General features: G+C 48.9%; 10 protein-coding genes across 10 annotated transcripts; 4 read left to right on the forward strand and 6 right to left on the reverse strand.

The window, feature by feature from the left end:
* Positions 1-613: 613 nt before the first annotated feature.
* N7520_004192 (putative kinesin family protein (KinA)) lies at positions 614-3,610 on the forward strand (the record flags this gene model as incomplete). Its single annotated transcript, XM_057138127.1, has 5 exons — positions 614-618; positions 677-702; positions 757-851; positions 903-3,328; positions 3,388-3,610. 5 exons carry the CDS (start codon positions 614-616, stop codon positions 3,608-3,610), a joined length of 2,775 nt encoding a protein of 924 aa, XP_056998592.1.
* Positions 3,611-5,144: 1,534 nt separating this feature from the next.
* N7520_004193 (alpha/beta-hydrolase) lies at positions 5,145-6,796 on the reverse strand (the record flags this gene model as incomplete). The annotated part of the gene is made up of 2 exons (XM_057138128.1): positions 5,145-6,375; positions 6,441-6,796. 2 exons carry the CDS (start codon positions 6,794-6,796, stop codon positions 5,145-5,147), a joined length of 1,587 nt encoding a protein of 528 aa, XP_056998593.1.
* Positions 6,797-7,446: 650 nt separating this feature from the next.
* Positions 7,447-9,075, forward strand: N7520_004194 (MFS allantoate transporter; the record flags this gene model as incomplete). Its single annotated transcript, XM_057138129.1, has 3 exons — positions 7,447-7,668; positions 7,718-7,895; positions 7,952-9,075. The coding sequence occupies 3 exons, from the start codon at positions 7,447-7,449 to the stop codon at positions 9,073-9,075; spliced, it is 1,524 nt and encodes a 507-aa protein (XP_056998594.1).
* A 343-nt stretch (positions 9,076-9,418) lies between these two features.
* On the forward strand, positions 9,419-10,987 carry N7520_004195 (flavin-containing monooxygenase; the record flags this gene model as incomplete). The annotated part of the gene is made up of 1 exon (XM_057138130.1): positions 9,419-10,987. One exon carries the CDS (start codon positions 9,419-9,421, stop codon positions 10,985-10,987), a length of 1,569 nt encoding a protein of 522 aa, XP_056998595.1.
* A 275-nt stretch (positions 10,988-11,262) lies between these two features.
* Positions 11,263-11,996, reverse strand: N7520_004196 (uncharacterized protein; the record flags this gene model as incomplete). Its single annotated transcript, XM_057138131.1, has 3 exons — positions 11,263-11,654; positions 11,704-11,916; positions 11,984-11,996. 3 exons carry the CDS (start codon positions 11,994-11,996, stop codon positions 11,263-11,265), a joined length of 618 nt encoding a protein of 205 aa, XP_056998596.1.
* A 300-nt stretch (positions 11,997-12,296) lies between these two features.
* N7520_004197 (putative 5'-nucleotidase) lies at positions 12,297-14,437 on the reverse strand (the record flags this gene model as incomplete). Its single annotated transcript, XM_057138132.1, has 4 exons — positions 12,297-13,758; positions 13,812-14,005; positions 14,064-14,274; positions 14,337-14,437. The coding sequence occupies 4 exons, from the start codon at positions 14,435-14,437 to the stop codon at positions 12,297-12,299; spliced, it is 1,968 nt and encodes a 655-aa protein (XP_056998597.1).
* Positions 14,438-14,678: 241 nt separating this feature from the next.
* N7520_004198 (uncharacterized protein) lies at positions 14,679-16,482 on the reverse strand (the record flags this gene model as incomplete). Its single annotated transcript, XM_057138133.1, has 2 exons — positions 14,679-16,395; positions 16,448-16,482. 2 exons carry the CDS (start codon positions 16,480-16,482, stop codon positions 14,679-14,681), a joined length of 1,752 nt encoding a protein of 583 aa, XP_056998598.1.
* Positions 16,483-17,443: 961 nt separating this feature from the next.
* N7520_004199 (5-oxoprolinase) lies at positions 17,444-21,320 on the reverse strand (the record flags this gene model as incomplete). The annotated part of the gene is made up of 2 exons (XM_057138134.1): positions 17,444-18,760; positions 18,807-21,320. The coding sequence occupies 2 exons, from the start codon at positions 21,318-21,320 to the stop codon at positions 17,444-17,446; spliced, it is 3,831 nt and encodes a 1,276-aa protein (XP_056998599.1).
* A 276-nt stretch (positions 21,321-21,596) lies between these two features.
* On the reverse strand, positions 21,597-23,959 carry N7520_004200 (transcription factor domain-containing protein; the record flags this gene model as incomplete). Its single annotated transcript, XM_057138135.1, has 8 exons — positions 21,597-22,069; positions 22,140-22,508; positions 22,565-22,643; positions 22,696-22,896; positions 22,949-23,463; positions 23,517-23,669; positions 23,722-23,759; positions 23,877-23,959. The coding sequence occupies 8 exons, from the start codon at positions 23,957-23,959 to the stop codon at positions 21,597-21,599; spliced, it is 1,911 nt and encodes a 636-aa protein (XP_056998600.1).
* A 699-nt stretch (positions 23,960-24,658) lies between these two features.
* N7520_004201 (uncharacterized protein) lies at positions 24,659-25,258 on the forward strand (the record flags this gene model as incomplete). Its single annotated transcript, XM_057138136.1, has 1 exon — positions 24,659-25,258. The coding sequence occupies one exon, from the start codon at positions 24,659-24,661 to the stop codon at positions 25,256-25,258; it is 600 nt and encodes a 199-aa protein (XP_056998601.1).
* Between the last annotated feature and the right edge of the window lie 787 nt (positions 25,259-26,045).

A 26,045-nucleotide genomic window follows, 5' to 3' on the forward strand; every position in this document is an offset into this window, starting at 1 on the left:
GACGTCGAATCCCGTCTTAAATCGGGCTGTTTGATCTGTACAGCATGGGGTTTAGGCGCCTGGTTCTTTTTTTTTTTTTTTGTCTTAGGGAATCTCCTTTTCTGATTGTTTTCCTGGTGCATCGGTCATGCTCCCCATTCCATAGCCTTTTATTGCATGAGCATGTTTTCTTTACATATGATGAAAGAATTGTATATGTAGCTGAAGAATCAGTCAATTAATTACTGACTCGTTCAAAAGGACCATCTAATTGAGTGTTTCCCGTAGATATGTTCGAAGTATGCTTTTTATACTTTTGCATGAAGCCGTTGATCCGCGTGCTCGTCGGGGCGGTCTGCCAAGAACACCCACTACGGGCGATTGTTGACAACAACATTGGAATCTACCCGACATCCGTTTTCACCTCCCCGAACCGGTGCTGGGTTCTCTGTGTGTTGCATTTCTTTGCGTTTTTCTCTCAATCTTGCGTTTCTGACGCCTGCGCGCTAGTGGAGAACCCCTGACCCTGGACCCTCCAGAAAACCCCGTGACACAACCTCAAAACCCCTCGAGCTCGGCCTGCCCCTCTTAGGGGCCTTATTCCTTTCCGTGGGAGGTTCAATAATCTGCAAACATGGCGTCAGTGCTCCCTTTGGATCTAAACAGTGCTTCAAATCCTTACTGACTCCTTCAATAGGTCCGCAGGGTCGAACACCATTAAGGGTACGCACAACACGAGCGTCGGACCAGACTACAGCTAACCCTCGACGTATCTAGTGGTCGCCCGTTTCCGTCCCCAGAATAAAGTAGAGCTAAGCTCTGGCGGTACACCGATTGTCGAGTTTGAGAATGACGAATCATGTGCTATTAATGTGAGCCCGAGTCTGAACGCGGTGCGACGCAGACATGCTAACGGTGAATAGTCGCGAGAGGGCACGGCCTCCTTCACCTTCGATCGTGTCTTTCCGATGGGCTCGGCGCAAGTTGACGTCTTCGACTTCTCGATCCGGCCCACTGTGGACGATATTCTGAATGGATACAACGGAACGGTTTTCGCGTATGGTCAGACAGGTGCCGGAAAGTCGTATACGATGATGGGTTCCGACATTGATGACGAGGAGGGAAAGGGTATAATTCCACGTATCGTCGAGCAAATCTTTGCCAGTATTTTGACCAGTCCGAGCAATATTGAATACACCGTCCGGGTCAGCTACATGGAAATCTATATGGAGCGCATTCGTGATCTGCTCGTGCCGCAGAACGACAATTTGCCTGTGCACGAGGAGAAGTCCCGCGGAGTCTACGTCAAAGGCCTGTTGGAAGTCTATGTGTCAAGTGTGCAAGAGGTCTACGAAGTGATGCGCCGCGGTGGAAATTCTCGAGCCGTGGCAGCCACCAACATGAACCAGGAGTCCTCTCGTTCGCACTCTATTTTCGTCATCACTGTGAGCCAGAAGAATATCGAAACTGGATCCGCAAAGAGTGGCCAGCTCTTCTTGGTTGATTTGGCTGGTAGTGAGAAGGTCGGCAAGACTGGAGCGAGTGGACAGACGCTGGAAGAGGCCAAGAAGATCAACAAGAGTTTGAGTGCTCTCGGAATGGTCATTAATGCTCTGACGGATGGCAAATCAACTCACATTCCATACCGTGACTCGAAACTCACTCGAATCCTACAGGAGTCGCTGGGTGGTAACTCCCGGACCACCCTGATCATCAATTGTTCGCCAAGTAGTTACAATGATGCGGAAACAATCTCAACCTTGCGGTTTGGTGTACGAGCCAAGGCCATTAAGAACACTGCCAAGGTTAATGCGGAACTGAGCCCGGCTGAAATGAAGCAGCTTCTACGCAAAGCCCAGACACAGATGACTACATTTGAGAGCTACATTTCTGCACTGGAGACCGAGATCAACGTATGGCGTGGGGGTGAAAGTGTTCCCAAGGATCGATGGACTCCCGCTCGTGGCAATGACGTTGTTAGTGCTGCTAGGGCAGAGGCACGCGCCCCTAGGCCAGCTACTCCATCGCGCTTGCAGGAGACTGCCCGTGCTGAGACCCCACGCCCGGATTCTCGCTTTGGAGACCGCTCAAGCACCCCCAGCCTGGTGTTGGAGAAGGACGAGCGAGAGGAGTTCCTTCGTCGTGAAAATGAATTGCAGGATCAAATCGCTGAAAAGGAGACCCATATTGTCAATGTTGAACGTGGTCTCCGTGAAGCTCGAGAGGAGCTGAAATCCATGAAAGAGAACGCCGGGCGCTCAGGCAAGGACAACGATCGCTTAAACACCGAAGTGAATGAGCTACGTATGCAGCTAGAGAAGATTTCTTACGAGGGGAAGGAAGCGGCAATCACCATGGATGGCCTCCGAGAGGCCAACTCCGAACTCACAAGTGAGTTGGATGAGGTGAAGCAGCAGCTTCTGGACGTTCGCATGCGGGCCAAGGAGACCACCGCTGCGCTTGACGAGAAGGAGAAGAAGAAGGCAGAGAAGATGGCAAAGATGATGGCTGGCTTTGATCTGGGTGGTGAGGTGTTCTCAGAAAATGAGCGCAAGTTACAGTATCTGATTCAGCGCGTTGACTCGCTCCACGAGGTTAGCGCGGTGGGAGAGACTATTGCACCCGATGACATTATTGAGGTTCGGGCCAGTCTGTTAGAGATCCAAGGATTAATCCGACAGGCCGAGTTGACGATGAATGACCGAGGCGACTTCAGCGAGCTGCAGGACAGCCGCCGGGTGGAGCTGGAGAAGAAGCTGAACGAAGTTCAACAAGAATATGAAGACATCCTGACCCGGAACTTGGGCGAGGGTGACATAGAAGAGATTCGGGAGAGGGTGGAAAAGTCCTTCATGAGTCGCAAGGAGGCTGAGACCACGGCGGCGGCCGAACTTCGCAGTGAAATCACTCGCAGAGATGAGGAATTGACCAAGATGCGACAATCGCTTGTGGACACACAGTCTCGAACCTCCACCAACGGCAACGCCAGCAAGACCTTACAGCAGCAGATTGCCGAATTCGATGCCATGAAGAAGTCTCTGATGCGTGACCTCCAGAACCGCTGCGAGCGTGTGGTGGAGCTGGAAATTTCTCTGGATGACGCCCGCGAACAATACAACAATGTCCTGCGATCATCCAACAATCGAGCTCAACAGAAAAAGATGGCATTCTTGGAGCGCAACCTAGAGCAGCTGACCCACGTTCAACGCCAACTCGTGGAGCAGAACAGCAGCCTGAAGAAGGAAGTGGCCATTGCAGAGAGGAAGTTGATTGCACGAAACGAGCGTATTGCCAGTCTAGAGGGTCTCCTCCAGGAGAGCCAGGAGAAGCTGACTCAAGCCAATCACCGGTATGTATATCGTCTACGTTTGGGACTTGCGCAGGCTACCTATACTAAACTCTACATAGATTCGAAGCCCAGCTCACTGCCGTGAAAGAGCGCCTAGAGGCTGCCAAGCAAGGTTCTACACGCGGCCTTCCCGTCATGGACAGCAATGGGAGTTTTAGCTTTGGCAGGATCGCAAAGCCTCTTAGAGGAACAGGTGGCTCTGAGGCTGTGAATACCGACAAGATTTCACAAGAAACCAAGAGAAGTAGCTGGTTCTTCAACGGCAAAGCTTCTCAAACCTGATGGCTGTCTCCGACCTTTGTTTGGTTAAATGCCTGTTTACGCCTCTACGATTCGATTCATCTTGATATTTCCCCATTTCTTTGTTACCACTCGCCCTGTTTGCTTCCCTCTCTTTGACTTCCTTTCTTCCAGTACATTAGATCGTGCCCTGCTTGGAGGACAGGGTCGTGGATCTTGATATCTTATTTGTACATCAACCCAGATAGAATTGGCTGAGCTTGATTGATGCGATTCAAGGAATCGCAAGATGACACCCAGGTATATGCAATATACAGCCCAGAGATTGGATCTCTTTACTCGATCAACAGTCCCTCTTTTCACTACTTGTATAACTCTCTGACTAATCCACCCTATTATCGCCTACCTGGACGAATTCAAGAGATCTAGGACATTACTGGTTGAAAAACAGATGACTATCTATAAGTGCCCACTTAGTTAAGTTAAGGGGTGATCCATCCATTCCATCAACTGGATTGATAACGTGAAGGAACACAGACCATAATGAAATAAAACCCTTTGGATTCACTCACTTTCGCGAGAAGATTGCGAATGCGTCTCAAACCAACTTGGTGGCCACTTTGGCGAAGCCATTGTACCGATCCACATACCCTGAGCTTTTAATAGGGCTCAATAATCGCACGAAGCGCCAGAGTGTTGAGAAGGCATTGGAGGCATACCCTATTCTCCAAGATGAGACCGAACAGATGCCTGATTGCTTGAAGGAGACTTTCCGGTCTACCATCACTGCTACCCTCGATTGGGGAGGTCCGTCAGAGTGGGGGAACAAAGAGACAGCATGAAGACAACGAGTCTTTGCAAAGAAAAATACCGAGGTGGGATGAGCCAGAGCCACGTATTTTCCACATCAACGCTCGTGCCACGGATGCCGCAGAGAAGCTCGTCAAATCCACCACGAAGGCAAGTTGTCAACAGCTTAATTCTACTGGCTTTTGTTTTCATGATTGAGGTAGACTTTTCTTTGGAGCAGATAGCTGGATCAGCTGTCACGTTCACACATCCCGAGGAAATAGGAACTAGACCAATAACGTTCCACAAACCGCACCTGAGGAATTCTTAGTTGTTTGTTAGAGCAAAAAGAATAGACCGGCGATTAAATATTACCTATGGTCTAATGGAAGAAAGCTCTGTCAGCATACGGCAGATAGTTTAGGTTTGTTTTGTATTGAGCTCCAGGTTGAATTTAATAGTTTTGAATCATCCAAATTCACGTACAAGAAAGATATAGATAAACAACACTTGAATTTACTCCAATGTTATGTATGAATCATCTTCATCAAGTATCCCCGACAAAAGCTTAGTCACAACCTTTCTGGATCATAAAACAACATATTTGTTGAAGATACGTGTGGCACAGACAACGATATTTTGGCAAAACAGGAAACATTCCATCACACCGAGTACTTAATCGTCTAGCCAATCATGTGGTACATGTTGAGAGGAAAGTGGGGAATGCGGGTGGCCCACGTGGACCTCGAGATAAGTGGGTCCGGTTGTAAGTAGAACAGAGGTCATACTAGTAAAGAAGACGACGTACAAAAAGTAGAATCTTCTCCCAGTGAGCAGCCATCCACTCGATATGCTCGTAAGTTCTGGTCTCATCAGACTCAAAATATTGCAAGCCACTAACTCCATCCGGTCCAAAGCGGAAAAACCTCTCAGCCTCACCAAAGGGTTCCCAGGGTTCCTTTCCATTTGCGAAAGCTGTAAAGAGGGAAGCAGCTTCTAAAGAGGTAACTCTTGTTGGCTCAGGGGAATCATCTAATTGATTCAGGTAGATGAGCAAAGCACATAGACCGTGATAGGAGAGGCCGTGTGTTGCTCCAGGAAATGGGGAAACCTCCTCAAAATGATAAAGATATACATCTTGGCCCTTAGAGGGCGTATTAAGCGCAGCACGGGCAATCCCAATATTGGGGTAGTGGAACATGGCTGCACTGAAGAGAAGACGCACTGCGTCGCGGTATTCCTCGAATGTCTGAGGGTCTTTGCTGAACCCGAATTTAGAGCGGAGCTCCTCAACCTCGTCGTTTGTGAAAGTACCAGCAAGTAGCTCTGCAAACTGGTTTTGTGAAATATTTTCCGGCAAATGGTCGAGGACGAGTGCTTCAATGTTTGTATCGCCTAGCATTATCTTCTTACACCGCGTTTCAGGGACCTCATCGGTGAAGGTCCATGTCTCGGGCAGGAGGTTACCGTCACCGACAGGTCCCAGCGGGGACTTGGAAAACTTCTCGATCAGCTCCTCTGGCTTCATAGCACGTAGGCGTGACAGCCGCTCAGCAGATGACTTCACTTCGAGGAGACCGCACTCGCTAACCATATTTTGCCAGCCTTGCTCATGAAGTTGTTGAGGCAATGGGCCAAGCACGGGACCTGAGCCGCTCATCATAATGGCGCGGTCGAACAGTGGATCGCGGCTCAAGATGTGGAAGTGGATGCTGGCGCTGCCAGCACTGACGCCAAAAGCGGTGATATTCGAAGGGTCTCCGCCGAAGTCGGCGATATGCTTGTTCACCCACTCCAGTGCATTCCGCTGGTCAACAAATCCGTAGTTCCCAGAGCGACAGGGGGCCTCTTGCCCCGTGGTCTCCTGAGCGAGATCGTCCGAAGATGCAAAACCTAACACCCCAAGTCGGTAATTGACCTGCACGACGAGGACAGGTGTACCCGATCGCTTTGCGTGTGAGGTGAAGACCTGTGCGCGATACCGGGCAACTGAATTTGCGCCGTACGCGAAGCCACCTCTATTTCTTGTCAGTATTGCAGATCAAGTCTGTAAATTTATCCGTAGCTGAATGAGAGAACGTACCCATGTATCCACACCATGACAGGAAGCAGAGGTGTATCTTTGCCCTGAGCTGGGAGCGATTCTCGAGGAGTACAGATGTTGAGGTTCAAGCATTTAAACTCATTATCACCTGGAGCAGGATCATTGACACCACCGGTGACCAAGACCATTCCATTTCCCTGCGAGCAACGCGGTCCGAATTGGGTGGCATCATAGGGGGATTCCAGCGAATGGCGGGTTTGACTGTGTGTCCATCTCTTGTCCACGGAAGCGAACGAAATACCTCGAAAGACAGCCAAGTCACATGAATTCTCACCGTCGAGCTCGCCAATGAGCTCGGCATTAAGTGAAGGAGCAGTGTGTCGGATGGTTTTCATCGTGTAAGGGACTGAAAGGTTGGCAAGAAGGTTGTATCTGAGACATACTAGTACCTGTACATTTAGTCTTATATACCACTTTCCTTTAGGCCTCAAAGGGCAGAACGATCTTCCGCCGTATGCTGAGTCTCCGGTAGTGAATGTTACACCAGCGCATTTAATCCAGGCTTATGCCACGCCAAGACAAATACTCTGACTTATGTTCTTTCTAATCGCCAGGGATTGGTTGGAGGAGAATTATGTTGCATGGATAAAAAGAGTTTGTGCAAGTCAAAACCGGAAGTCTCCGTGCCGTCTTTCCATCAAATTGATTCAGAATCATTTGGTTTGAACCCCCCAAAGTCCCCTCCCCCCTCCACATGATTACCCCGTGGGGTCAAGTGCCGGCCCCTATCTACGGCAAATCCACTTACTCGCTTAAATTTCCATATACTTCCCATAATGAATGCGCCGCAAAATGCTTATCATTTCTGGTAAATGGCTTACCCCAGCCACAGAATCACCGCTTTGCGGGGTCGTCTAGCCAAAATCGGGGAAGATTGAGGGTTTACCCGCTCATGTATGTATAAAGATAAGGCGAAATCAATACTGTTCTACCACGTCACCAGCAAGAATCTCAAACCAAATCACCCTTCTTTGCCAAAAGAAAAATGGGTTCGGGCAAGGATACTCCCATTGAGCTTGAGTTTGTCTCAACGGAGCAACCAGGCTCCAAATCAAATCCTGAAGATGGAGACATTGCCCTTGGATTTCTTCAAACTCATGCTCAGGAATATACCAAGGAGGATGAACGTCGCGTGATGCGAAAGGTAGACATGAGAATGGTCACAATCATGCTCGTGATCAATGGTATCCAATTTGTGGACAAAAATGTATGTGTCTTTCTGAGATGGACTACAATGCGATATACTGATGGTTTAGACTCTATCCAGTGCTGGGACCTACGGGATTGAGACCCAAGCGCATCTGGTGGGACAAGAATTTAGCCTGCTGGTCACCATTTTCTACATTGGCTACCTGATCGCCCAGTACCCAGCCAATCTCATTATGCAACGCTGGCCAATCGGGAAGGTCCTGGTGGTTAACTTTGTGCTATGGGGTTCGTTAAACATCACTGATACTTAAGTATTTAATCTCGACTAAAATTATTTATAGGTATCACATTGGCGGCGACTGGTTCCGCAACCAACTTTCATTCACTGGCGGCGGCTCGGTTCTTCCTCGGCGTCTTTGAATCCTGCCTGAATCCTGGATTTGTCCTAATCACCTCGGCGTGGTGGAAGCGAGAGGAACAGCCAGCCCTGGTCGGTCTTTGGTACAGTGCCAATGGCTTTATTGGTGCTCCATCGGGCCTGATATTTTGGGGTATTGCGCACATCAATGTTGATGGCATGTTTGCATACCAGTGGATGTTCATTATCTTCGGTTGTGTCACCGTGCTTTTTGGAATTAGCCTCTGGTGGCTATTGCCCGACTCCCCTATGACAGCAGGATTCTTGACCGAGCGCGAACGCTACATCGTGGTTCACCGCATGAGCTCTAACAGAACTGGCGTCAAGAACACCCACCTGAAGAGGGAACAAATCATGGAGGCTCTCTTAGATGTCAGGATCTGGCTGCTGGTTTTCGCAATCTTCGCCCACAACATGACAAACGCATTGCAGACAACTTTCATGGGTATCATCATCAAGGGTTTTGGCTACAGCACCTACCAAGCAGTGTTGTTGAATATCCCACCATCCGTTATTATGGGTGTGGCCATGGTCACCATCAGCTTCACTCTCTCCACCAAGTGGGGTGAGGGCAAACGAATCTTATTCATCATTCTCTGCTACATTCCAGGGATCATCTCGACTGCAATGCTTTTTAGCCTTCCCTTCAATGCTAAGCACGCCCACCTCGGCGCCGTTTACATCGTACCTTTTGTGGCCGTGGCGGCAGGTATCATGTATTCATTGCTTGCTAGTAATGTGGCAGGCTACACAAAGAAGGTCTTCACTGGTGCCCTTTTCTTCAGCTCAAACTGTGTGTCCAATATCATCTCTCCTCAGGTCTTCTTGACTCGCGAGGCACCGTACTTCCATACTGGTATTGCGACATGCTTGGCGGCATTTTCGATCAACATCCTTGTGTTTTCGTTGCTATACTACTTGTACTCGCGGGAGAATAAAGCCAGAGACAAAGATTTTGAGGGTGTGATTATGGAACACGAGGATCTCAACAACGCGTTTTCCGATCTGACGGACCGAGAGAATAAAATGCTGAGATACAAGCTATGAGCAATGGTCAAAGTATGAGCCGTGTCTAGGAGAGTCATTTTGTGGGATTTTTCAGGGTTGTGGGTCTCAATAACTGCTTCATGTTCTGGCGTGAAGGGAATTTAATTCTGTTCCGTATAGTGAATTAGTCAACTGGTGAATATATTGATGATGTCATTAGCACCACAACACAACCTTGGAAGGAATAAGCCACAAGAACCAGCTTTAACATGTGTTAGCATGTGTCAGTATGTTTACTCCACTTACCACGTCATTCTAGATTCTAGAATACTATAGTAAATACTCTGTACTGATTTGCAAGAATCTTTTGATTCTCTTCATTCTCTCTTCACTCACAATCGATATGGCGCCCGCAAAATCCTCCATCCCGGCTATCATCCGCCATCCATTTGTTGAGGGCTTCACTTGGCTCTATTTGATTTTCCAATGGGTACTGAGATATATCTTTGCACCTGTTCCACCTCCTCCGAATGCAACAAATCCGAATAAACCCGGAAAGAGAGTTGCTGTGATAGGTGCTGGATTGACTGGCATATCCTCGGCCGCCCATTGTGTTGGACATGGCTGTGATGTATTAATCCTTGAGTCTCGAAGCAAAGAGAAAGGTCTAGGCGGTATTTGGAGTAGGGTCAATTCGACTTCTGCGCTCCAGATCAACAGCCTTATGTATCGCTTCCACCCGTCAGTCCAGTACGATACCACCTATCCAAGCCAAGCCCAGATCAAAGAGCAGATTATTGCTTTGTGGAAGAGATATGATCTTGAGCGACGGACGGTGTTTGACACGCGCGTCACCTCCGTGAAGCAGAACAAGAAAGGCCAATGGATCATCAATGACGACGAAGAGAAGTACGGTGTATTCGACGGCATTGTCACGGCCGTAGGTGTATGTGGAGATCCGCAAATGCCGACCCTTCCTGATCAAGAAAAGTTCAAAGGTCAGATCTGCCATTCCTCCAACCTTGACGGCAAGAATGCCAAGGGAAAAAAGGTTCTGATCGTCGGTGGTGGAGCCAGTGCGATCGAGGCCCTTGAATTTGCCGTCAAATCAGGTGCAGCTGAGATCGACGTGCTCTCGCGATCTGATAAATGGATTATCCCTCGAAACATGTTGGTCCAGTCATTGCTTGCATGCAACATTTTCGGTCAAGAAACACCGCTCTCATGGATTCCGGAATGGCTCCTGCGCAAATTTTTCTATCGCGACCTCCAAGATATCGCTCCGACCGATGAGGGAATTTTCACCCAGACCCCTATGGCCAACTCGGAGCTGTTTGAGCAGATCCGCACAGGCAAGGCCCACTGGTTACGAGGTGATATTGTCTCAACCGAGGAGAACGGTGTCGTGTTTAACCACCGAGCTAAAGGGGTTCCTAAAGGAGGCCCTGGCAAGGAGCGGTTGGTGGAGGGTGATATTATTGTGATGGCTACTGGTTTCAAGCGTCCATCGCTCAATTTTCTACCTGACGCCATTCTTGAGGACGAACAGTTTGGACCACCAAATTGGTACCTACAGGTGTTTCCCCCTGAGCCTCAGTACCTGTCTATCGTCGCCACCAATAGCACATACGTCAACGCAATCGGCACTGTCGGCAATATGCATATCGGCATCTACACCCGCTTTTTCCTGATGTTCATGTTTGATCCACTCACACGACCTACCGAGCAACAGATGAAGACCTGGATCGACTTTACCCGGTTCATGAAACAATTTGCCCCTACGAACGCTTTTGACTTTTTCACCTATGCTGAACTCATCTATTGGTACGTTTTTGTGCTAGCAGTCAACCCATTCAGATGGAAATGGGCTCTGTTTGTTCTGTTCGGCATTGGGCGTGCGTTGCCAATGATGGTTGTGGAGCAAGAGGAACGGTTCCGTGAGGAATTGCAGAAGCAACACAAGAAGGAATAAGTTTAGGGAGTCACAATTTGTGATAATGAGCTATGGAAATATGTTTAAACTAGAGAGCCTCGAGAATAGCAGTCATGATTAGCGTACAAGCTTACAGTCTTTCATACATACTGCAACTAGAATTATATGTCGAGGTCTTATGAAGTTAGCAGCATGTCTTCCTAAGAGCAGTATGATTTTATCAAGGGAATACATAATATTTGTAAAAGTTGGTTATCTGCTGGATGTCGGACTTGAAAATTGTGCAAGCATGTGATAGGCATCCTAACATAAATTCACTTCTGTTTAATCTCCTCAACTTTGCGATCAATGCTGTAAGCTAAATTACCCTGTGCAATTCGACCAGGCAGGTAACCATTCTCCTCAAGCCACAGCATTGGGAATAGAGCAAAAACGCCGAGAATGCAGAAGCACGTTGCGAACAGTTGCCATGCCGAGGCCAGGGCGTGCCCCACGTGCGGTAACAAGAATTTGATAAACTCCGAGGTCTGATAAAGATCTTCCTGCTTCTTGATGTAATACAACGGCTGATCCTGATCACTTCGAGTCTCAGTGGTCAGATCAAGAACCGTTGTAAGAGTTACCGGTGCGACATGGAATGGCACAATCCAGATAGAGAAGATTTGTGACATATTAATGTAGAGTTTGAGTTGTTTCTCATCGAATGCTGCAAATACTCAGTATAATATGATAGGAGCGAGCACGATCCGACTCACCAATGGAATGTATTTCAATTTCAATCCGGGGCGACATGATTTTGTACCATTGGAAGATTTTTAGCACGTACCATCGACTCCCTTCGAAGCTGGGAACAAAACAGAATGGATGATAGAATGAGGCATCGCTAGTGAAGAATCGCTCGATGGCCTTTTCTTGCAACGAGGGGATAGACTGGGTAAGAAGACGGATAACCGTCGATATCTCTTCCACTATACTTTGAATTAGCAAATTTTTCATCAACATGAAGATCGAACATGAAGATAGGGTTTGACACACCTGGACGCTCCATTACTGCGTATGGTGAAAGGGGAAAAGACAGAGATCATGTATTTTTGTATTGAATTCAAGTTGCCGGTTTGAACGGATGACGTCAGTCGGGCCCCATGCGAAACATGCTCTTTGTATCTAGGAAAGAATATTACATCTGCAGCCTCATGAAGTTACTAGTACATTCATCATTGAGATTCTAATTTTGACTAGGAATTTTATATCTATTGATGACGTAGATTATCAAAGGTCGTGCCAATTTTGCTTGGATCCAAAGATGATGAAACCGAAAAAAAACATATAGATCCATCAGAAACTGTCCTTATTCTTCAACAATGCGACCCTCGACCCGTGGCGAGATACCAGATGTCCATGTAGGAGTCTCAATCTCAATTTCACTCAGTGCCGAGCGCACACCGGCCTTCCGGGTCCATCGGGCAACTACCCAGCGCGCCAGCAGGAGACGACGATCTTCGTCCTCGGCGGATGAGGCTGGATGCGTCACGTAATTGGTGACCGGGGAGGGAAGAACATCAGGGTCCTCGTCTGAATCAGAGTCCATGGCATCGCTGTTGGTACCGCTCTCCTGGGCAGTATTTTGCAATTCCTTCTGTGGAAAGCGTCCGTAGTAATGCGCCTCTTTGCCCGTTCTTGACAGAGTTGGTCGGGAGTTCAAGCGATTGCTAGGTGCCTTCTCTGATACTGGTGACACAGCAGCTGAAGGAGGCTTCATCCAGCCTTCTCTATAGGCATCGCGATGAACGGAGTCCCAGTGCCGGTGAAGACTCTCACTGAAATTCCTCCATCGGCTGAGAACTTTCAAGCTCAAGAAGTACTGGCGCAAGATTGTGCTGATCAAAACTCCGTTTTCTTCACAGATTAACTCCTCGGCCTGGACTAAGGAGGAAAACCCGTCCTTTCCACGTGCCATGTACCCACGCGTTGCCAGGGTGTACTGACGCTCGGGTTCAATCGGATTACCCCCAACCCTAGCGAATGTGATGCGCGATCCCGGCGGAAGAGACAACTTAAATCCGAAGCAAATATTTGACACTTGGGTGAAGCGTCCTTCCAATGCAGGAAGTGTGCTAACTCCATTTTCGAGAGCTTCCATCAAGGCCTGGCCGCTGACTCGCAAAAGAACCACCGGGTCTTCAAACGGAAAACAGTTCAGAATGTCCTTGAGGCGTATGACACCCGGCGCGTAGATTTGGTCGCCTCTAATGGTGCCACCGGCCATCAAAGCAACATCTGCCGAGTGGTAGGATCGCATTAAATCGCAAACAAAATTGCCCAGATTTGATTCGTGTTGCCGCACTGTAGAGAACCGAGCATCCAGCGAAGTGACGGTATACCCAATCGGTTTCTCTACCTTGGCCTTGAGACTTGCCGTTAGGCGATCAACCAATGCGACTGTCGCCGGAGCCTCGGGAATAGATCGCACGACATCCCGCCTTGTGATATTAAAATCCCAGCCCGGGGAACCATTAGGCTTTCGGAAGGCTTCAATGTAACTCAACTGTTTAAAGTCGGTCCCAGAACGCAGCACATGGGTGCCATTGATTACGGCATGTGCATAATAATGATCGTGACCTCCGAGGATGATATCAACCAATCCTGTAGGTAGATTGGTAGCTAATTTGTTGTCATTCGGTTCACGCTGGTGAGAAACAATGACTATGATCTCTGCACCTTGTTCACGGAGTTGTGGTGCTAGCTCCTTGGCTGTCTGGGTGGCAGATTTGTAGATAAGGTTTGGGGGCAATGAGTTGATTGTTCCTAGCCTAAGAGGGGTCAGCATGAAGAGTATGAAGACACGCAGGGGGCTTGATCTCACCACTCTCTTTCACCCAGGCCAATCACACCAATCTTGATGCCATTCGACGAGGTCAGCATGCACGTCGCCCCACAATTGGCGATCGGAACCCCGTCTCCAAGAGCAGGGTCCAACACGTTGGCCAAAAGCCAGGGGAAGTGGCATTGGCTTGCGAGATGACGGAACTGGGCTACTCCAAAGTCCAGATCATGATTCTGATCGTGTTAGCCGTTTTCAGCACAAGTTGGAACCGGTGATACAGGTCATACGCACACCCACGCATGCCACGTCAGTGCCAATATTGTTGAGGAACGGAACCATATGCCTGCCCTTGGTCACGGAGCTCTCCAGACTCGGGTTAAATGCATCGCCCGAGAAGAGAGTGAGGATATCCGACTGGCCCGTAAACCGCGGATCTTCGCGGTAATAGTTCATCAGGGATTGGAAACGAGCGACCCCGCCAATTGGTTCCGCCGATCCCGATCTTTGGAATAATTTAGTATTTAGCACGACACATATATAGGGGGTTAGTTGGCGATTCCATACTCAACGTGATAAACATCATTGTAATGGATAAGACGTAGATCAGGAGTGTCGTTATGTGAGGAATGCACTATGGTAAGACCGTCAGTGTGTATGGACGACATGATGACAGAAGATAAAATAAGTTAAAGAGAAGAAGCGGTCAAAGGAAGGAAACAAAGCAACGATAATGGAGATAGAGGGGGTTTAATAGCTACTAGTCAGGTTGATTGGGTGGGGCAGTCAAGTAGTCTGGGTGTCACCATGATTGGGTGATTTGCATTTTTATGGAGTAGACTATGTACATAAAACATTAAAACCGGACGCCATGCAAAAGAGGTATCCTTGAAATCAAAGGTCGTTAGATCATAGCTTCTGTTCCGCCAACGTCCATCGTCGTCTTGATGCTGTATCGCGATCCTCCAGGGACGGCGCACTCCCCCATAGACCCCGCTGGGAGAGAGTTCGCTTCGGCAATTCTTTGGTCCATCCAGTTCGGTCCAAGGGTACATCAGGAAGAGGAGAGTCATGGCTCACCGGCCGTTGATCCCCGAAATTAGGAACAAAGTCATCCGCATCGTCTGCATTCTCAATGGGCGAAGTGGTGCCCCAGAGTCCAGATTTACGAGGAACATCCGACGTTGAGGGACGCGAAGCAAAAGCCCATCCTTGAGGACTCATCGCGGATCCTGAGATAGGACCAAGAGGAAACGGTGCCTGAAGGGGCTGGGTCCGAGAGCCGAGGCGGTTGCGGAAGGTTTGTGGTGGCGGTTGGGGATCGGAGAGGGATGCGAGCGAGGTTAGTTGGGAGGGATTGGTGCCTGGTCGTAGGTGGTCGGTGGATGCCACCAGCTGTAAGGTATACTCGTGTGAGATCGTCCGATCGGCCAGTTCAAAAGATTTGCTTGTCTGAGCGGAGTCGGGGGTGGTGACTGGTAAACGGTTACGTGGCACGGCCAACGTTACTGAGGAGGTACCAATGTCCAAAATAACGGGGTGACCAGCCAAGGAGTTGATCAAAGCATTGCAGCCCGCACCGTGAGTGACGATAATGAGAACGGTTTGGGCAGAGCGATCTTGGCGCAACGCATCATTAGTTGCAGACCTGGATCGAGTTACACTAGACTCCGGCTGTTGATACCAATCCATCATCTGTTGAAAACTATCGCTGACCCGTTCTTGCATGGAGCTCCATTCTTCTCCGTACTCCCCGCCCGCGCCCCAATAGGGCGTCCGCATGCTATCCCACTGGTAGTCGATCTTGGTACAAGCGTCCCGCGCATGGGTGACGTAGCCAGAGGGGATGCGATCTGCGGGGGAAACCGCATAGCCAGGGGTCGGAGCCACATAAGAGGAATTAGACTTGGTGGGTCGGTTGATGTCCAGGCGGCCCAAGGCGGGACCAGGTATGTCGCAGGTACTCGCACGTTGGCGGTGAATATATCCTTCGGTCGATCCTTCTGACTTCGAAGGCTGGCTGTGGTCCTCATTCGGGGATGACGGATGAGACTGGCTTCCCCAGCCACCTGGGAAATGGCCTGACAATGCTCTAGTCCCTTCCCGCACCGAAGGGAGCATTTCACCCCGACGTAGCAGTTCTGCCTTCGCTAGAGCGACCATCCGATCTGAGCTTGGTGGGGGTGTGATTTGGGCAAAGTAGTCCGGAGACAGCCATTCTCCCAAAAACGCGTCAACGCGCACCAAAGGCCGCAGGTCTGGGCGCGCCACATCTGCAGGGGAATCATCAGAGTCTTCGGTGTGGTGGGACTGGTTCAGACCTGTGCTGATGGCAATGGAGGTCTGGAGGCATCGGAGGTAGGGGGAGGTATGGATTATCACATTGTACCGGTTGGGTGTACCCGAAGTTGCGGGCTGCGGACTGGTCAAAACATCTGGGGAGAATGATTGGTCGACGTCTTCCTCGGGCTTTGTCCCTATAAACTCAGGTGCTTGTAAGAGGCTTGCAATCCGCACACCCAAAGCCCGAGCCTGATTCCAACCACCGTAGCAGAGCGGGGGGTCGTAGGGAGTGGGGGAAGTCAAATGCCAGTCCTTGTCGGCAGCGTCGAGACGTGCGCCATGTCTAGCAAGGTGAGGTCAGCGCTGAAGGTATAGAATAGACTGGAGTGACAAACCTGACAATAAAGACGATAGGTGCCATTTTCCCCATGATCGCTGGCTAAGCAATATGTAGGTTCCAGCCCCAAGGCTGTTTTTTGGCAATAGGAAGATGAGTGAAAGAGGGAGGTTTTAATAGGTTGGCAAAGAGTAGCAACCACAGCTAACCCAAAACCTGAGAATCAGAGCATAACTGAAAACATTGTTGAAAAGCGCCTTCGCGCTGATGAAAGAACGAAAAACCTTAGGAAATGTGGAGATGGGGGGGGGCTTATCACATGCTATACTGCCAATGAGATTTCAACTTATATCTACTACTAGCACCAACCATGGATGAGGGAAGTCCTACTGATCTTTCTTATAAATCCAATGACCTATTTGTCATCTATGATAGTGCTATAAATAATCAGAAATCTCAATACATTTGGGGGTGAAATTGAGCAGCTGTAGGCGGTGAGAAGGACGGGTCGGTAGGCGTTGCAGTTACGCTCACGCCACGTAAGAGACGAGTTGCCCCTCACTTATGAAAAGTAATTACGGACTATTTGAAAATGAATTGGAAAACGTCATGCACATGTGTGGATCATGCAAATTGAGTGGTTCCTTGTCGATCCGATCAAGCTTTATCAGATAAGCCGAGCTCTACCGAAATTCAAACACTTTTACTTGATAAGTTCCTAAACATAAAGCTGAAACTTTAAGAATCCCAAGGATCTTTACGGAGTACAAAAGCACAGCTGATCGCGGGTAGAATCCTGGGTAGATCGGATGACTAAAGTACTCTATCTAAATACAGTACTCTTAAGACACTAACCCAATTGGTCAGGATTGGCCACTCAAGAGTACCCGAGTAGGAGAGGGCTGGACAATGACGTGACACAGCCAACCTTAACTTTAAAAGCTTTGATATTTCAGTGCTGTCAAGGTAAACAATGAGATCCTGGAATCTCACCGCGGTTTATTGGAAATAGTCATCCTCTAGCTGTATACATGTATATCACTGAAGCTGCATTCTAGACAGCACCCCATCCACCACCACCAGCCGTCATAATAACCACTCTGTCATGCGTGTTCACCGCGACTGTATTCTTGCCACCAATATCAACTTGGCGTTCTTTGCCAGTTTCAGCATCCCGTGTAATCCATTGATTGAGACCAGACTGGGCGTCCTCGCCACCTTCTAACCCATATGGCTGGTAAACACGTCGCTCCGACAAAATAGAGCACTGCATGGGAGCAAGGAACTCGATATCACGAACCACGCCCTCACCACCGGGATTCTTACCCCGACCACCTGACCCCTCTCGTAGTGTGAACTGGCGAAGCATAGTTGGATACCGTTTCTCCAGAATTTCTGGATCAGTAATTCGCGTGTTGGTCATGTGAACTTGAACGCCCGATTCGCCTTTCCAAGTCGGTCCAGCTCCACTGCCACCGGCAATCGTTTCATAGTATCCGAATCCGGGAGTGATCACTGCACCATTGTCGTCGAGCTTGGCATCGCTTCCGAAGGTCAGGTTATTGCAACAGCCTTGGGACGCCGCACAGGCTGAGAAGGCTTTGAAGACAACGTCTGTAATCCGTTGAGACGTGAGCACGTTGCCGCCTACGACAGCTGCGGTCTTGCCGGGCGACAAAAGGCTGGGCGACGGCACTTGGATGTCAATTGGCGCCAAGCATCCTTGATTCAGCGGAATTTCCGCATTGATCATGCATCGCAGACAATAGATGATGGCCGAGTGTGTGATGGAAATGGGTGCGTTCCAGTTGCCGTCAACCTGGGCACCGGTTCCTGCAAAGTCAAACACGGCAGATCCATCGGATCCATTGATGGTAACCTTGAGTCTGATTGGGGTGCCATCATCCATGTAATCCACTGCTTCTAGCGGCTGTCCGCCGAACTTCTGATACAATTCCTTGAGCAGATTCCGCACGGCCGTCTCAGCCGTTGCCTGAATAGCATACATGTACTTCTGCACGGTTTCCACTCCATATTCGGCAAAGAGACCCTGAATCAATGTTATTCCACGGTTGTTCGCTGCAATCTGAGCCTTGAGGTCGGAAAGATTGTCACTGATGCATCGTGCACCGGAACAACCGGGGTAATGTGAGGGCCCCGTAACTAGCAGTTCAATGAGACGTGCCTCATCCAGAACGCCGTTGCTGACGATTTTGTCGCCTTCGATGGCGGCACCCTCCTGCCAAAGCTCAGTAGACTTCGGTGGCATCGACCCAGGTAGAATACCGCCAATATCGGCATGATGCCCGCGGGAGGCGACATAAAACATTATTTCGGTGCCGCCTGGGCGATCAAATACCGGTGTAATGACCTGTACAATATTAGTATGATTCGATGTGGCGGTAAAAGATTCTTACAGTAATGTCCGGGAGGTGAGTCCCGCCGCAGCTGGGGTGATTAGCTACAAGCACATCGCCATCTTTCAAATTGCCCAGCCACTTCTCATGCTGGTAGCGCACGGCAAATTGCATTGATCCTAGGTGTACAGGAACGTGAGGGGCATTGGCAACAAGTCCTCCGTCGGGAGAAAACAAGGCGCATGAGAAATCCAATCGTTCTTTAATGTTGGTGGATACCGAGGTCTTCTGCAGCGTCCGACCCATTTGTTCAGCGATGGACATGAACCGATGTCCAAAAATGGTGAGACGGATGGGGTCGATTTCCGATGCAGCCTGTTCCGGCTGAGAAGTTTCCTTGTCTTGCAAGTCAATGACAATGCAAGTTTCCAAGAGATTCGCAACAGCGTTGGGAGCAACGACAATTGTTTGTGTCTGGTCAATAATGACCGCAGGACCAGTGATGCGACTGTGTTTCTCTAATTGGTCAAGCAAATACACCGGTGTATTAATCCGCGTCGAGTTGCCGTCAAAGTAGGCCGCAGTGGTGCAGGCTGGGGGAATTGAAACATCCTTCATGCTAGCATCCTTCAGTTGCAACAGTGGGCTACGCTCTGTGCGAACCTTGGCTGAGGCGATAGTGCGAACACGGATATCGTCAACAAGAACCGGTCGCTCGGAGTTGAAGTTAAATTCGCGACGGTGGCGTTGCCTGAATTGGCCTAGGAAGTCTGTCGAGTCTTCTGGTCGCAGAATCATCAGACTGGTATCAGAACCTTCGTATCGCATGTTAAGGTACTGTTCGTGTCGCACTTGACTGGCGGAAAATCCTTGGGCTTGCATTTCCTCCGTCGAAGCAGATGATATGCTGTCAAGACGATCAAGGAGTGTCGATTGTGCTGAAATGTAGTCAGAGGACACTGGCTCCTGTGATTCCTTGACTACTTCAGCAAGGGCCAAGCCATATGCCGAAAGCACTGAAGAATACTTGTGAATAATAATGCGGGATATGCCCAGCGAAGCAGCAACTGAGCAGGCATGCTGGCCACCGGCTCCTCCAAAGCAAGCGAGGTGGTGCGAAGCAGTTTCAAAGCCACGAGCTTGAGTGAGATTACGAATCGGACGAGCCATCGACTCATCGGCCACATTCAAAAACCCAAGAGCAATCTCCTCTGGGGTAAATTCTGGCTGAGAGAGCTGGCGCCGCTCAACATTGACCTTCTCTGTGAGTTCGTGGAACTTCTGTGCTGTAATCTCGGTGTCCAAGGGTTGGTCTTCATTGGGCCCGAAGATGTGAGGAAAGTACTCGGGAAGCAAGCGACCCAAGAACAGATTGGCGTCAGTCACGGTCAAAGGTCCACCTTTTCGGTAGCAGGCTGGGCCAGGGTGTGCACTGGCCGATTCGGGGCCAACATAGAAAAGGCCATTACGCCAGGAAAGGATAGAGCCACCACCAGCAGCCACTGTGTTGATGTCAAGCTGGGGAGATTGGATCAGAACACCGGCCACCTTAGATCCAAAAACATGCTCCAAGCGACCATCAAATCGAGATACATCGGTGGAAGTGCCACCCATGTCGAACCCGATCACTGGGGTCTTTTCGACAGGGTCCCAGCTTGTCGCGGCAAATCCTACCACTCCAGCTGCGGGGCCTGACAGAATGGCCTTCAGGCCACTAAAATTTCGGAAGTCTACCAAGCCTCCATCAGACTGCATAAACTCAAATTGACAATCCTCTTGGCTTTCTAAGCCACCTTCGAAGCTTGAAGAGATGGAGTCGATGTAGGTCTTGATAACGGGAGTGAGGTACGCATCGGCCGCAGCAGACATGCCTCGAGGCACTACTCTTATCATAGGCTGTAACTTGGATGACAATGTCACGGAGAAGCCCATCTGCTCAGCAATTTCACCAATCTGGCGTTCGTGGTCTGGGTAGGCAAATGAATGCAGAAGCGCCACCGATAGCGACTGATATCCTTGCTCCTTGAGTCGCTGGAGCTCAGATCGCACGTGCTCTAGGTCTAATTCCTGTACCACTCGGAACTTCTCCCCGGTGATACCTTCAACGATTCGAGCACCAGGAAAGCAGTCGGCGCTTGCATTTGGGTGACAAGGGATCACGCGCTCATTGACTTCGACAACGCTCTCTGGTAGGACTCCAGGTCGCGCCATAGTCAGATCAAAGATAGCAGGACGAGATTGGTCGCCAATTTTGAGCAGATCTCGGAATCCTTTGGTCGTAAACAAGGCAGACCTCGCGCCCGTGCGTTCCAACAGAGCGTTGGTCGCAACGGTAGTGCCCATTCGAAGGCAGCCGATACCTTCCAGATTCAAGGGTTGACCACGGGGGTGTGGCTTTCCTGTGGTGAGCTCGAGAATTTGGCGAATGCCCTCAGTTGGCGCATCTTGATAATGTGAGGGGTCTACTGAGAGGAGCTTCAAGATGATGTCTGATCGGCCGGGCACGATGGCGTGAACATCTGTGAACGTGCCACCTCTATCGATTGAAATTGTTATTTTCCCGGAAGAGGCCATAGTGAATTAATGTAGGTGTAGTGTAATGGGTATCAAATCGTGGGCATTGACAGTTGATATGGAATCATGCATCGGGAACGAGATCCCGACCGGGCCGATAGTAGGAGGGGAAGTGGGGCTTCGGATGTATCCCCCGTGACCAAGATAACAGTATTGGACTAGACTCTACGGAGTATGCTAGACTTCAAAGATAATTGATTGAACCATATTTAGTTTATTTATTCTCGTAGTACTTGAGAGAAAGATGTTGTGCTTCAATTTCTACATGTGACATTCCTATCGTCTCAGAGTATTCTCAATCCAGTCCGTATCCATATCAATGTCGATCCGATCTAAGGCACCCTCCCATAGCGCAGAATCATCATTTATGTCAAATTGGAAAGAGATATCCTGAAGTGAAGATAGATCAGGTGGATGCTGCCAGACCTCTGCAGGTACAGGAGCATCGGCCTCCTGTGGATCTGGACTCGGGGGGGTATTTCTGGGTGTATCTAGATCCCCCACAGGGGAGTTGACGTGACCAGTAACACTCATAGAGGAATTGGGCTCCATGGCTGCTCGCAGTTCCAGTAACAAGGAGTGGCGAGAAGATAAATACGTATTTCCTCGATCAGCCATACCCCGAAGTAGATTGAGGGCTATTTCCATCATACGAGCATTGGCTTCGTTGTATGGGAACACGGCATTTACCATAACGAGTAGAAGAGCCGCTGAAAATACATATTCGCCATCAAGGTAGCCGTATGTAGCTGTAGAATGGTCAGTACGATGATAAACACTGACAGACAAAGTGCTGTGACTGATAGTCAGCCTTCGTACCGAGGAGGTTATGTTTCGCAGCTGCATCCATGATCACAGTTGTGGCACGGGCGGCTGTGATGCAGTTCTCAATCACTGCAACTGTGTTCGGTGCGAGGCCTTCCTTCCAGTCTTCGGTGCCTCCAAGTAACCCGGCATCAATGCGGCGTTGAATGACGTAAAATACGAGAGGGCGCACGGTCATGTTGACACATGAATAAAAGTGCAAGTTGATTGATACTGTCTCGCGATTAACGTGGTTTTCAAGAGTGGCAAAATTGATGCGGAGACCATCAGGAGCTTGTCGAAGCCAGGCTGAGAGATCATTGGTGATGCTTTGCACCGACATTATAAGATTTGAGCCCGATCGAGGTTTCTTTCGGTATATCTCTGTAATTTTACATAGGTCAGAAGAAGACAATTCACATATGAGGGGGAAATTTCACCCTCGCCAATCCTCCCTAGTATACGAGAGAGTTGTGTATAATGTGTCAAGACAATGGATGGCCATGGATCAGAGGTGTCCTGACGAGATAGCATCAGTGTGTCGCTGTGAGATAGGAATGGATATACATACCGACGTTGATGGCCATTTAATATCGATATCCTGGTCTTGAATGGTTATTGGGTTCCCAGATTTGACCGACAGTAACCTGTCTAGGCTATAGACCGACCACCAGGCCCGTCTTCTCCGATTTCGATCGGCTTCGCTGATATTTTCATGAGATACCTCTTGGTGAAGTCCAAGGGATATAGCCATACGCAAGGCAAGTCCGATCTAGTACTGTTAGTCAAGTTCTAATTGCAAGCGCGGATTGAGGGGTGCCCACATAAAGAAAGGCAGCATCTCTGCGATTCAAGCTCTGCAGATAGCAAGCAATGTAGCATAATACTTCCAAATGAAGTATTGATGGGTCTTCGTGGATATCAGGCAAAAACCGCAAAGCATGTTTAAAATATTTGAATCCTGGTGGCCCATCATCATCGGACCACTGGTTGACGGAATAAAGCAGTCCAAATGCAATGACAAGCAGAGTTTGACAGTACACCAGGCATGATTCCCGGTGAGAGAAGTCGGGTGGTCTGTGGTACACAAGATCAAGCCTTTCCTCGAATTGAACTGGCTGAATCAGCGAGAAAATGGTACCGATATAGGCGTATTGCACCCAATAGAGTCGTTTAGCAAATTCAATTGGAGGTAAAGGTGGAAGAGCACTTTCTGCAGGTCGTCTTAGGGATGAAGGGTTGTAAAGTGGGTGGGTATCCCACAGGTTCGTCGAACTTGGACGAACTCCCCCAGCCACCCGAGAAATGAAATGAGTGGTTGAGGATGCTCCCACGAATTCTGTTCCATACTTTAACGAAATAGCCGAACCCAAAGGACAGATCAGTACATACGATGTTCCCCCGACCGATTCAAGAAGAGATTATCAGTTCCTTTATACCACCAGTCGTCCCGTTCTATGGGTGGGTCACTCTCTGGGTAACGGGTGGCTGTGGAGATAGCTGGAACACTTGAAGGCAAACTTGATGGGGTCTGTTGGTTGTTGGCTATACCATGGGGTCAGAGATGATTCTTATGCTACAGTGGATTTCTACCAACCGGGGGTTCGAGCTCGCAACTGCAGATGCCGATAGTGACTAGTTACATAGTGTGATTAGTCAACTATTTCGACCGCGGTAAGATCTCATTCACCTTTCTGTAATAGATACACGCTTTTCAGCTTCTGAATAAACACATGCATGGCCCATATCTACGCAAGTTGCGCAAGGGAGAGGTGGAGTTCCGGTACACCGCGTCTTGCGTTTGCGGCATCGATTGCATCTTCATGGGTCAGCATTCTCGTTTGCGACGTTTAACGGATCAACCTACGCTACAATTGACCGCCTGGATGATGGATCTTGCGACCGCGATATTCTTCTCCCATGAACCATTTCTGAGTGAGTTTCAGGAGGAAAATTCAGTATTAGGGCAGACGATGCTTATCCGGGGTCCACCTTATCTCCAGCTTATCTGTCGGGCCGATACCCCGCATGCATACGAAGTACAAAGTACAGAGTCAAGTCACGTTGACTTGCACGTGTGGCTTTCTAAATATTATTTCATTTGATGCTTAAAACAATAATTAGTCCCAGGGATCTTGGGATGTCCTGGGCATTGACAAATGGACATCTTTGTTCGAGGCTGTACTCTCTTTATATTGATTATTTCACACCAGGCACAACTTTCAATGTTCATATGGATCTTTCAAATGTGATTCGTGTAAACTGGTGGTTTATTGAAAGTGTCTAGTCTTGGATGTATTTTCAATTTTTTGTTGATATTAAAGAATGACAATGCCTTTGGTTCTTGTTTCTATGATGAAAGCAGGCCTTTTCATTGCTCTAGATTCGATCACAACACATATATAAGCGGCCAACGACCTCGATAATTGACTTCATGATTCATCCTTAAGCCTCAACGATCCAACCTTGAAATCAACCTCGAAAGCTTGGGATATTGAAACATTCAAGTGGGTATTCCCTCTTCTCATTCCACCATGGACTCGACAAGAACGTGGAAGTATGGTAAACTACAAAAGGCTGGCTGTCATAAACAAAACGAGCTTGATGATCCCCGTGTCTTAAGCAAAGTCACCAGATCGGAGCTAACATATCAAGATCTCGAGTCTCGGAGGTACATTGTCCGTCATACTGGTAATGGTCTAGATGCAACTTGCATAGATCCGATCTCCCAATTAGGTCTACCAACGGAGATTGCTCTATACCACAACTGTACGATTTCCAGGCCGGCCACCATGGCCGGAGGTTTCCTATGGAAAGGGTGCATTGGACCCGGCTTGATAATCCTTGAGGATATTGTACGGACTTCCAACCATCTGCATATTTCACAAGTGGCTCAGGCGGTGTATGCAAAAAGGTTCGATATCCAAGGTCTGAAACATATCTTTGTTGTCGATATCATTTACCCCGAAACAGTAGCATTTGTTGGGCCGAACTTGTACGGTGAGGATGCGGACCCCTGGTTCACTGAGGAGTACCCCGGTGTGCAGTTGTGGGAGCACAATACAGATGAGTACCAGGGACTGCTAGGAACGCCGCTTGGTAAGGTGGCTGCATCTGGTATTGGGGGCATTTAGCCGGGGCACACGACGTGTTACACGAGTGGCCACTTGGAATAGCCACAACCTTGTATACATGCGGGTTGATATTGACGTGTGCTGATAGATTTCACTGCCCGTGAATCACCCAGCATATTACTTTTGTCTATGCAAAGATTCCGGGCATTGCTAACATTTACAAGATCCTTTTCGTGCAAGATGGAAGTATATACATAGAAGTGATATCGAATAGAATAATCTACTTGAAAGGGTTCAGCAATTTGTAATTATTCTGCATAAGTTCGGAATACCTATGTGGATAATATAGGTATGCCTACGGAGTAGCAAAGTGTCCCAACGTTGAAGGCTGGGTTAGGCTGGAGCTGAGGACAGTGGTCTGCTGAAGCGTTCTAAGAGAGAAGAGAAATCATGAATGCCAATTTTCCTGATGTTTGAACTCAATATATATGTATTAGGCGCACAATTGGGCTTTTACTATAGCAAAGTGCTAAGAGCATGTTGTAGAGTGATGTTTGCGTGGACAATAAGTGTGCGTAACATTAGGTTCTCGATTGTATTTTGTACTAGGTATGAACGTGGACTTGGTCTGGGTTAGAATTGAGAACTAGGTTCTACGGAGTTACTCCGTACTTAGCCCGTAGTATAATAACATTCCATATTTCCTGGCTGCCTAGGGAGACCAACCACGTGATCAGTGGGTCCCCCCCCCCCCCTGAAAGATTTTGTGTTTCAGCTGCAGCACTTGTACATACGCCACCGCCACCTTGTGAGCGCGTATGTGCTTGACAAGATGGTGATCTGATCC

Source organism: Penicillium odoratum (genome assembly GCF_028828045.1).
Source record: "Penicillium odoratum strain IBT 22623 chromosome Unknown utg000003l_segment0_segment0, whole genome shotgun sequence".
In the NCBI taxonomy this organism is placed as follows: domain Eukaryota; kingdom Fungi; phylum Ascomycota; class Eurotiomycetes; order Eurotiales; family Aspergillaceae; genus Penicillium; species Penicillium odoratum.